Genomic DNA, 12,462 nt, shown 5'->3' with positions numbered 1-12,462 from the left:
GTCTTTTGCAATGTCTTTACTAAAAGCTTGCCAAAGTTGTACAAACGTTACAACTTTTCAACTTCACATTGATTAAATGGTATGATTTTAAAGGGGGTGCAGGAATAGAGACCTGGATGTTCACATACACAAATCTTTGAAGTTGGCAGGTGAAATTAATAAGGCTGATAAAAAAATCAAATGGGATATTTGGCTTTATAAATAGAGGCATAAGAATATAAAAGCAGGGACGTTATGGCAAACTTTTATAAATCACTGGTTTGGGTATTGTGTCCAATTCTGGGCACCACACTTTAGGAAGGATTTAATGGCCTTGGAGAGGGTGCAGAAGAGATTTACTAGAATAGTACCAGGTATGAGGGACTTGTTATGTGGAGGGACTGGAGAAACTGGGATTGTTCTTGGAGCAGAAAAGGTTAACGGGATATTGATAGAGTAGATGGGGAGAAACTTCCCACTGGCAGGCGGGTTGGTAAAATAATTGGCAAAAAAAATCCAGGGGGGAAATTAGACATCTTATGATCTAGAATGCTCTACCTAAAAGGTGGTGGAAGCAGATTTAATAACTTTCAAAAGAGATTTGATATAGACTTAAAGGAGAAATAGCAGGGCTGGGGGGAGGAGTAGGAAAGAGAAAAAGCAGGGAAGTGGGACTAAATGTATAGCTCTCAAGTCGTAGACCTTGCTGTTTTTCCTCAATGCATAGCAATGCTCCCATTTGTGAAATCATCAAACAAGCAAGTGTCTCTCTGCTGTTCAAATTAGAGTATTTTGAACAAAAAGTTTAAGCTTTTCTTCCTTGTTTACTGATAGTGAAGTACAGTTTTATTACACAAATTAAAGCATTGAAAAATAGTTAATCCTGTAATTCACTCTCTCTCTCTTTCACCCCCCCCCCCCCAAATTAACCAAACATATCTAGATGTTTCACATTTGGTCTGCTTTTAATGGATTTCCAAAACCAACTCTGTTTCCTTTAAGAGAATGCTTTGAAGGCATTCCTTTTTATAATTTATCCATTTTTGAGGTAGTTTTCCAGACTCATCACTTATTACAAGGTTGGCAAAATAATGTTTTTAATTTAATGGGAAGTTGACAGCAAACTGCTAGGAAACTAGAACTTCAACCAAGGCAATGTAATAACCTAGGGTACTTAACAGTCCAACCAGAAGTTAGCAACTGCATGAATAAAGTGAGTAGTTTTGCAAGATGTCCACTTTTTTCCTTAGGATGGATTTTTCTTCCTCCATTCACACAAAGCTAAAAGTTACTTTCGTTCATCTAAAATTACCTGGAACAGTTCAATTATATGACCAAACTGGTCACAATCATTGTTGTGTCTACATTAGATAAAAGGGACTATATTTTCTTTGTTTTTGGTTATTTTCTCCCTCTTTGACTGTGCTTGAGCCACAGCTTAAGTGTGTCAGTAGGACAGCTTACCTCCCCGTACAAATTTTGCTTACTCCCTGTACCAAAGTACCATTCTTGTATTCAGAGCAGGGCAGAGATCAGTAGCTCAAGTTGGAAACTAAAGGGCAATTCTGTGTCCTATGACTGATGCCCTCAAACTTGTATTGCAGCACCAGGAACTGACTACACACCCTAAACCAAGTATTTTTACATTTTCCATGTTCAGTGTAGATGAGTTTATAAGTAATGGCTAGTGTGGGTACAAGGAGGAGCAGAATTATAATGGTTAAAGGACCACATTTAAAAAAAACAAAGATCAGATTTGGTGGTAGGCGTATGAAGAACTCTCTTCGGCATCACACTATAGGATACATTTTGTGTAGCAAGGCTCTATACTGGAAGCATCATCTTGCAAAATTACCATTTTGTCAGCAGAAATTCCCTGGGACAGAAGTAGAAGGAATCAATACAAGTGTAGTTTATTATTTCAGTGCATAAACAACAGGCTGAAGCAATTTTTGCATTTCCCTGACCTTAACAGAGACTGAATTATAGTGCATAAAGTTTTATCAGAGACAAACAAAATCTTAAATAGTACAGCAGTAAAACCATCTGCACAAATTTACTGCATTCTAAAGAACTGCATTTTACATTCAAAGTTCCCGGTTTCTTAATAGGCACCCTTAACGCCTGTTCAATCACCAGGATAAGTTAGGACAGGCTATCCACAAACAAAGGCTACCGCATTCTAATTTAGGACTAACCCGAGTATAAGCACTTCTGAGAGGTATAAAATAGTTACTACCTATTCTGATACTTGGAGCTTTATAAACATCTAAAACTAAAATACCAGATGATATTTCTAGAGGTAGAACAGAGTTGAAGTAATTATAACATACTGAAAATAAATGCTTATTGCCCTTGTGTTACCAGGGGGAACACAACAAAAATTCATATTAAACTCCAGTTCAACATGAGGAATTAACCAGTCTTGCTGGTTTATATTTGGGGACTGGTGTCAGAACATTGAAAATGATTTGCTGCCCCTTTTAGTAAACCATCACACGCTAACACATAAAACTCAAGTTTTATATCTAAATACTTTCATGGAACAGATACTGGTGAATGAATTTTGATGGGGCGGAGCAAGGTACTTTAGTGCAAGATTAACTATATAATTTCTAGGTCATCATACATTTGTTAGTTTCAAGGAAGACGAAATAAGTTGACAAAAGTACAGCACAAGCCATACAATTTTCATAGTTCTAATCCTCCTGAGTTACATATTGTATCCTTGTGACTCCTGCCAAATAATTATATATCATAGTTTCTTGCTAGATTCTGTACATCTTCAGAGGTGAAGTCATCGCTCTTCATCTGCAATAGACTGTTAAAGAGTTGTTGCACTTGTTCCCTTTCTTTACCTACAAGCACTGACACCATCTGCACAAAAATAAAATTCATTTAGTTTAGTCATTTAATCTCTCAAAATTAAGTCACCCAACATTGAATTAGTCTGTAGACATGTTAAGTACAAGGCACAAGTTGTTAATAACTGTTCCAATATCTTCTGCAATCTAGTTTCATGAAATAGTTCAGTATATAATGTTGTTGACTCAGTTTTAAGACTGAATATAATTGTCAAACATTCATATTAATGGTTTTGTGTACAGTGCACCGTGTCACAATTTGTCAGTCATGCTTTAAATATCAACATCTATGAGGTGTCATGCCTATCTGTTAATCTATGGCCTAGAAATTGGTTACACAATGCTAGTTTTTTGGGAGAAAAACGGCACTGAAAAGTCCAATATGGGTCCACCATGGGTGCGCTCAGTCCGCACAGGGACAGCGTTGCATGCCAAACTGGTTAGTGCACCCTGGAGTCATCTGGAGTGCCCACCCAAAACTAACATTAGGCCCTTTGCCTTTTCCCTAACACCTGTTTCAGGCCCTTTGGGAAACTGGATTGTAACTGACTGCAGCTTGCAATGTATTTGTTACGGTCAATTTTCTTGGGTCTAGCAGGGCTGCTGGAGGCTGCCACTAAAAAGGCAAGTAAAACATTACCTTGCTCCTAATGTGAAGCATAAGTAGTTCTCCAGGCACCAGGCTGGGACTGCCGGCCACTGTTCGTTCCCTGCAAACCCCAACCCCAGGATTTACTGCAGGTCAGTGTCTCTGCCAGACATCTTTCTCCTTGCTACTGGTGCACTGCCTCTTGGGCCATGACTAGGCATCCCCAGTACACTGATTACATCCCGGCGATGCAATATGACTAATTTGGCGAGGTCTGGTTGCGCGTCAGTTTCAGCGCGGGCATTGTTGCCGCTGCTAATTTCTAAGCCTATATGCCAACACTTGGCTGTCACACATCCCTCTCCTATAATATAAAACCTTTCAAGCCTCTCGACACTAGGTGGTGCCACTGTACCGCCTTGTCTCCTGCAATGGCCGCTCACCATTTAAACAAATATATGCTGCTTTCCCATCCAATCTGAGTTCACAATCTCCTCTCCACTCAATTTTCAGCTTCGTTCTGCTGAATTTTTGGGGTACTAGGTAACCACCCACCTGACGTAATTGTGGTTGTCTGATTTGGATTTCAGACCCTGAGCCACATCCTATCTTTTCCCCATCCAATCAGTTTCCTGTCCTCAGTAGTATTGGTTGGGCCCTGAGCCTAGTACTTTTGGTATATCTGTGTGATCTATCTTTTATATGTAGCATGGCCCCCATTTATAAAAAAAAAAAAAAAAAAATCAATTATATTTGAGACATCTGATTTTTACATGAAACCCCATATAACCAGACTAACTCCCAAAAAATGAATTCCAAAATTCAGGTTAAACTTAAAGCCTGGAATGGTAGCACCAGCACACTACAGTTCTGCTGTAATGCACACAACCGCTTTCCTCCTTTGGTACAAGGAGCATTTTATCTGTCTGCGCTGACAGGAAGCATCAATGTCGAGTGCACCTTCAGTCACATGTGGCACATAGGTGGTGGAGTGCAGGTCTATGGGGAGGAGGTGCTAATCATGATGGTAAACTCCTTTTAGCATTATGATGGTCTCGAGCATTTGTGTACTTTACTGTATTTGTTGCTTCCAAAATTATTTTTTTGATTATCAATTGGGGAACTTAAAAAATTCATGATATAATAGAGGTCATAGTCGATCAGAGAACTGAGGTTCAGAGTGTATAATTGTAAGGATCACCTGTAATTACCTACTTAACCTCAATTCTTCACACACTTCAAAAAAACCTTTACAACTTTGGGTTATTAGCTATTTTTCCTGATTACTTAACACATAATGGTTCTCTTTTTGCCTATCTATTGCTCCCCTCCTTCTTCATAGACCACTAATTTCTCAAAAAAGCTCAACATTCCAACAGGCTCCTCCTACTCCCGTAGCTTCTATCATAGTCATGTTCAGCCCAGATTTCTCAGTCTTTACAATAATTAGAAGCTTTGAAAACAAACACATTCTTATTGCAGACTTGCAAGTGACCTCAAGCATTTCAGCTTTCTTCCTTAAAATTACCTAAGCAACTTGGTAAAGTGGGTAATGTGCTCTGAAATAGAGATGCACACTACATAAAAAGAGGCAGATACTCGGCCGTAACCTGCCACTTGCCCGGCAAGCCTCCTGCTCTGCTATGGGCTTGGTCCCTAACTGTTGCTTACTCCTGGGCCTCTGTCCCTTGGCCCATGAGCAATGCCACAGGGAGATGTTGAAATATTTACAAAATAACTGTAAACTTCAGACTTTGTTAGGAAATACAAATTGAAGAAATATCTCTGGAAAAGTATTTGCAATGTTATCAGTTTCTTTTAAAAATACACAATTTGCAAAATAAACATAGAATAATAATCATGCGAGATTTTAACTACCCCCAAATAAACTGACGAGGTAGTGAAAGGGAATGGAGTTTTTACAGTGTATACAAAACACTCATATTTTACCCAGTAAGAAAGAAGCCCAACAAGAGAGGAATCACTGCTGGATCTAGTAATGGAAAATGAACCAGAGCAGACGAGAGAAGTAAGCATTGGGGAACATCTAGGCAATAGCGATCACAACATCATAAGGTTTAAGATAATGATTGAGAAAGGCAAAAGTAATAGATTGGAAAAATCTAATTTTGAGGGGATGAAAATTGAACTCTGGAAGATAAACTGGAAAAAGATATTGACAAAGAGATAGAACAGCAGTAGGAAATATTTAAAAAGGTGATCAACAGAGTTCAGGGGAAATATATTCCACTAAAAAAAAGGACAAACTATCCAATAATGAAACACCATAGATTAATAAAGAGATAAGGGCAAAACTGAAACTAAAGAAAAAAGCATTCACTAACTACATAGATAATAAAGGCAAGGATGATAAAATGGAATACAAAGATTAGGAAAGAAGGCAAAGAGGAACTACAAAATTAAATTATCAAAGAATATAAATATAAATAGTGAAGTATTTTACAGAGACATAAATAACAAGGAAAATCAGGATAGGAATAGGGCCACTAAGATAAACTTGCACGCAATGACAGTGAAATGGCAGAAATATTGTATAATTACTTTGCCTTAGTATTTACCAGGGAGATTAACAAGGTGGACATGACATTCGAAGAACAGATCAAAAAAGATGTCTAGGCATTTAGATTAGATGGGGGAGATAATTGATAAACTAGTCAAACGTAGAGAGGATAAAACCTCTGGTCCAGATGGATTGCATCAGCACACACTAAAAGAAGCTAGGGAAGAAATAGCAGAGGCACTATTTTATTTATATATATCTAAAAACAATAGAAAAGGCAATAGTGCTGGAGGACTGGCAGTCAGCTAATATTTCTATATTTAAAAAGGGAGATAGAACAAGTCCAGGAAACTATATATGTTAGCTTAACATTGGTAGTGGGAAAGATAATGAAATCTTTACCCAAAGATGTAATAGAAAAACATCAGGAAACCAAAAATATAAAGAATAGTCAGCACAGATTTCAAAAGATAAGGTCATGCTTGATGAACCTTATTGAATTCTTTGAAAAAGTAACAGAAAGAGTAGGCTCGGGTAATGTAGTAGATGTAATGTATTTGGCATTTCAAAAGGCCTTCGCTAAGGCAAAGTAGACTTATGATCAAGGTCAGAACATGGTGTCAGGGGACAAGTAGCAAAATGGATAGCAAACTGGCTACAAAACAGAAAACTGATAGTAGGGGTAGTTACTCAGATTAGCAGAAAGTGAGAAGTGGTGTTCCACAGGATCGGTGCTGGGATCACTTCTGTTCACCATTTACGTAAATGATTTGGACTCGAGAATTGGAAGTACAATATCAGACTTTGCAGACAACATAAAAGTGGGGGTGTAGTTAATACTGAGGAAGACTGCGACAAAATATGAGCAGATGTTAATAAATTTGCAGAATGGGTGTGTAATTGGCAAATGATCTCAATATAGATAAGCGTGAGGTGGTACATTTTGTAGGAGGAATATGGAGGCCACCTACTCCTTGTAAAATAAGAGTCTAAATAGGGCAGAGGAGCAAAGGGATCTAGGGGTACAGATTCATAAATAAATCATTAAAAGTAACAACGCAGGTTAACCAGACCGTAAAAAATGTAAACAAAGCATTGGGATTCATTTCTAAAGGAATAGAATTCAAAAGCAGAGAAGTTATGTTAAACTTATATAAAACCTTGGTTAAACCATACTTAGAGCACTGTTCATTTCTGGTCTCCATATTACAAAAAGGATATAAAAGCACTAGAGAATGTACAAAAAAGATTTACAATCATGATATCAGAACTGAGAGGTTATACCTACCTATCAGGAAAGATTGAACAGGCTGGAGTTATTTTCTCTAGAAAAGAGAAGGCTGAAAGGTGACCTGATAGAGGTCTTTATATCTACCCTATCAAACCCCTTGATAATTTTAGAGAAAATGTTTCCACTTGTGGGGGAAACCAAAACTATGGGCCATAAATATAAGTCACCAATAAATCCAATCAGGAATTCAGGAGAAACCTTTGTACTCCGAGTGGATAGAATGTGGAACCTGCTACCACACGGAGTAGTTGAGGTGAATTAAGGGGAAGCTAGATAAACACATGAGGGAGAAAGGAACAGAAGGATATGTTGATAGGGTGAGGTGAAGGAAGAGGAGAGGAGGCTCGTGTGGGACATAAACACTAGCAAAGACCTGTTGGGCCGAATGGCCTGTAAATGCTATGCAACTTTAAATAATGTGATTAAACTTTAAACAACACATACCTTAAACCTTTCTGCTTTGCATAGATGAACAAGATGCCGATACACAAGGTTGGGGTTCTTTTCTAAAAGGTGTCCTTTTAAAGCTTGAATAATCATGGTGAACACATCACCTTCCAGTTTATTGCTCATCATGGATGGTAGGTCCTCCGGTTCTACATTTCTTAGCAGCTCTGCACAGGCAGGAAGATCATTCTTGGCCTGCAACACACTTAAGGCTTGGCCAAATTCATATGCATTTGTAGGCTTTAAATTGGCTGCTTTTTCTGGAGGTGGATGAGAATTTCCAAAGGCTCCTTGTCTGGTTGATGGATCCTTACTTATTACAGAATCCACTTGCCCAGATTTGGGATGAGTTTTAGTTTCTTGCCCAGTGGCATTTCTGATGACATTCTCCTCTTCTTCATCACTATCAGCAACCTTTAGAAGATAAAAATGGGAGAATTCAACAACATTAAGCTTTGTGGTCTAGTGAACTCTACAGCAGCACTAAATACTACTGTAAAGCAAAGAAAAAAGTTGGTTAAAAAAACAAAAATGTTAAAAGTTGTATAAAGTTAGGATACTGGATTGGGGAGGGAGGCAGCTGGAAGTACAGGCAATGAACCTAAAAAAGTGTTTGTTAGCTCAAGATCCAGGTTCCCCATCACTCATACCTCATGATAGCAGTACTGTCTTCACTGGTAGTGCTGTAATATAAATGAGGCAGTGCTAATGTTTCTGGTAGCACAGGATTTTCACGCCAAGAAGTGTAATTTCCCTTGTGGTACTAGAGGCATGCTAACAAATATATGATTGTCTTCTACGATGTGAGCTGCCCCGGGTTTCGGATGGCTGAGCGCTTCGCCTGTACTTTCAGGCCATCACTGATTTTAACACAGCTGGCATGTATGGACCTTCCTTAGATAGGAAAGAAGTCACAATTGTGACTTTTAATAACTTTACAAACACAAGATTACGTGTGTAGTTTTTCTCCACTGCTGCCTGCACTCTGCAATCTAGCCATTGATATATATGGGGGAGATACCAGAGCATAAGAAGCCTATGGATTTGGTATATGAAAGAGACATCAGGTTTATTTATCATTGCTTGAGCGTGGGCTTCACCACTTTTGCCGAGGTAATGAAATATTGTACTACAGCAGGTCTGTACTACAGAAGAACACTCCATCTCTGGGGTCAAGAAAGACTAGCATACTTGATTCACAACAGATTAACATTACGCTAATTATATTACCTATTTAAAGAGGGGAGTGAAACTAGAGCCCCAGGGAGCACTAGTTGATGGAAAAAAAGTCAGAGGATAAGACATAAACTATAGCATAGATAGAGCGATTTGAAAAAAAATTAGACAGTCGCAACCATAGCTTGTTGAAGCATAGGAAACATTAGGAGGAGAAACAGAGGTAACAGATATAATGTAAATAAAAGATGATTGTATGATAGCTAGATATATGGAGCAGATCATGCACCATTAAGATGACATCAAAACCAATACCAGCAATGACTATAAGTTTATAATTTTACTAGCTCGAGTGCCCGGCGGTGCCGAGGCTTTTTCGAGGGCATGTTGTTGGAAGAGAGAGAGAGAGCGACTGGGGCCTCTCTCTCTTCCCTCCCCCCACCCTCTCTCCCTCCCTGCCCCTCTCCCTCTCCTCACTCCCTATTTCTCTGTCTCTCTGACGTCTGTTCCCCTCTACCGCTCTCAGTTTTTCTTCTGCCGTTTTTTGTCTGCGAGCTCGCCGGCCGCTCAGGCTCTGTATAGAAATCATCTTGGCGCCGGTGCCCGATTTGCTACTCCAGGCCCCGCCGTCTGCCCGCTCTCTGGGGCAAGGTAAGAGCCGGGCTCCGGCCCCACACCCACACCGGCAGGAATCAGCACCCGGGGAACCCGGCCGCCGCCCAACATGAACAAAGACCCTCCTCACCTGTCACGGAGTTGAAGTCTCCGAAAGCGGCCATGGTGCCCCGGGCCTCTTCCCCCGCGCATTCAGGAGGCGCGGGGAAGAGAGAGACAGACAGGGGGGAGGAGAGTTAGACGCCGCCGCGCTCCTGCTCCGCGGAGCACCGTGCCGCCACCGCCCCACCAGCCTTTACTAAGATGGCGGCGGTAGCGGCGCTAGGCTGAGGCCCGCCCCTCCAGCCTTCACAAAGATGGCGGCGATCGGGGCCGCTTGTTGACTGGGGCCGGGAGGTGCCTAGCTCGGGCGTGGGTGCGGAGGAGAGGCCGAGGCTTTGAGGCCTACCTGGAAAAATGGGGAAAGGTAGGAAAATTAATGAGATTAGATAAAAGATTTAGAAAGTAATTAACTTTTTTTTAAAACAATATGTGTTTTAAAAGCAACTTTTTTTTTTAAAGATGCAGAAAGCGGGAAAAAGAAAGGAAAAGTTTGGAATCAAGATGGCGGCGACTCACCTCGGTTCAGAACGATAAGGCCCGCCCACACACGCACCGATTGGTCGACCGTCAGGTCACCAAAGCGTAGGATTGGTCAATCGTCCCGTCACTCGACCGTAGGAGGGCCCGGCCGCACGCGCCAGGAACCCGGCGTACGATTGGTCGACCTCGAGGTCACTGTCACTAATGAGATGCTAATGAGCGGAATTTTGAACGTTTTTCGGATACCGCGGGCGCAATTTTTGTCCGGCCAAAACGTAAATATGCTTACGACCGTTTTGGAAAGGTAAGCTTTCTTTCGACGTAACGCACGCGTAGGTACGCTCTATAACTTTCGAGCGCATAGCCGGACAGACGCACACGTGAGGACAGAAGGACAGACAGACAGATCGATCCGTTTAGGTGTTTATCGCCTCAATAAATCTGAGCATATTAATCAGAAAATAATTTGTTGTCTCCCCCATTGGCTTGGTGGGTAAATGTACTCACCTGTTGTGGTGCTGAGCCACAGGGATCAGGAAGTCCTCAGGTTCAATCCCTAGTCTGTATTGTGTTAGCTAATCTTGGCCATGGCAGCAGTAAGTGTACTACAAGTGGACATTGTCCCGGGGTGGGGGAAATATGCCCCCTATGGTTGAACAACCTGCCACATTAAAAATGCTCATTTGGGTGTGGTTCTGCAAGGCTGCTGGCACCAGTGGAACTGTACCCACCAAGTGTCTGCGCTTTCAGGAAAGAAGGCAAGAAAGGGAGGGAGTTAGGCCAAAAGGAGAAAATAATTTGCCATTTTGATTGAAATTTAGTGCAAAACATAATCCTTTATTTTCAATAGTTTCAACATTACTTGCACTTCAAAAATGGAGCTGTATGTGACTAAGAGAGATTCAGCTGAACAAAGTGGTGTACAACATATTCCTGCTAACAAAATATTAAACTTCACTTCCTGTTTCTATTTAATTGATATTGGAAAGTGAAAGTACAGATAGAAAATGCAGTTCAAATTAAAATTAAATTCATTTGGTAGAAGCTATGATCTTGTTCTCTCTGTACAGTTTTGAACGTTCATACTTTCCTTCCTGATTGTTGTAATCTGGCCTGTCTTCCCTTTTCAGATGCTAACACACTTGCTGTGCATTTGCAGTATTAAACAGGTGGCGGCTGAGGCTAAATTTGGCAACAAGTAAACAACAACTGTTGAGAGAGAGAGAGAGAGCATGAGATAGAGATAAAGGAGGAAGGAGCATTTATAACTGCTTTTCAGAGTTCACTGCCAGACAATCTTGTCCTCGCTTACAGGACATGCTTTTCAGTCCATGCTGGGAGCCAGTGGGGAGGCCAGGAGGAGACGGGATGGTTACCACTCACTTAACTTTTAAATTCCCAATCATGTTGCTGTTTTGAGTCTGATGTGAACGGCAGCACGGCATTGGAGGACATTGTCATAGTTGTGCTGTTCCAAGTTGGCCAAATCTGGACTTTGACCCTCACAATCCTTCTACCGTAGCTCCATCCCTGTTGTCAGGTGCTCCATCTTTACTGTCACTTGAGTCCTTCAAGATGGACTTAATCTTGTGGCTGAAGTAAACCATCTTTTCCTAGGATCAATCAGCTTGTCTTCATTTCCATCATTCAAAGTGCTGTCAGTCTCTTTGCCCCATTTTAAGTTCCTGAACTCCCATAAGTAGAATTCCTGATCTTAACTATTTAACCTCTTCCTCTTTTCCAGTCACTATATTTGTGGACAGAGATTTACTTACAAGGATCTACAATCTGCAGATGATTTTATACTGCTCTAGGCTGCAGATCTCAATATGAGAATCTTGTGCAGTTGGTGACAACTCAAAGTAAACTAAGCACAACGGCGACACGTTCCATCTGTAATGGTGGCAAGATTCATCTTTACTGCATCTTCCTGGTTAGCGAACCTGGCAAGTTTATTTCAGGCAGGTTGTGTTTTGGGCCTGGTATTTTTGCTCAATTGTGCTGCTTTTTATGGCGCAATTCCCCCAATATTTGCGTACTGGGAACAGTAGCGTAGTGGTAATGTCACTGGGGTAGTAATCCAGAGGCCTGGACTCATGATCCAGAAACGTGAGTTCAAATCCCACCACAGCTAGGTTTAAAAAGGAAATCTGCCGTCCTTACCTGGTCTGGCCTATGTGTGACTCCAGACCCACAGTAATGTGATTGACTCTTAACTGCCCTCTGAAATGGCCTAGCAAGCCACTCAGTTGTAACAAACTGCTATGAAACACAGTAATAAGAATTAAACCAGACGGACCACTCGGCATCAACATGGACATGGCACACCCAGCCCAGTCGATCTGCAAAGTCCTCCTCACCAACATCTGGGGACTTGTCCCAAAATTGGGAAAGCTGT

General features: G+C 41.0%; 1 protein-coding gene across 5 annotated transcripts in view; it reads right to left on the bottom strand.

The window, feature by feature from the left end:
- Positions 1-1,867: 1,867 nt before the first annotated feature.
- LOC147115157 (sperm-associated antigen 1-like) overlaps positions 1,868-12,462 on the bottom strand; it is a 169,773-nt gene continuing 159,178 nt past the window's right edge. For all 5 annotated transcript variants that reach the window (XM_085993451.1, XM_085993453.1, XM_085993452.1 and 2 more), the window contains 2 exons: positions 7,689-8,105; positions 1,868-2,856 (listed from right to left, as the gene is read on the bottom strand). In XM_085993451.1, the coding sequence (XP_085849577.1) occupies positions 2,728-2,856; positions 7,689-8,105 (546 nt within the window). In that variant the 3' untranslated portion in view covers positions 1,868-2,727. The remainder of the gene's footprint in view (positions 2,857-7,688; positions 8,106-12,462) is intronic.

Source organism: Somniosus microcephalus, chromosome 7, assembly GCF_052327205.1.
Source record: "Somniosus microcephalus isolate GS21.2 chromosome 7, FLI_Smic_1.0, whole genome shotgun sequence".
Taxonomy (NCBI): Eukaryota; Metazoa; Chordata; class Chondrichthyes; order Squaliformes; family Somniosidae; genus Somniosus; species Somniosus microcephalus.
Note: the sequence above shows the minus strand (reverse complement) of the source record. Positions and strands in the feature narration are given on the sequence as shown.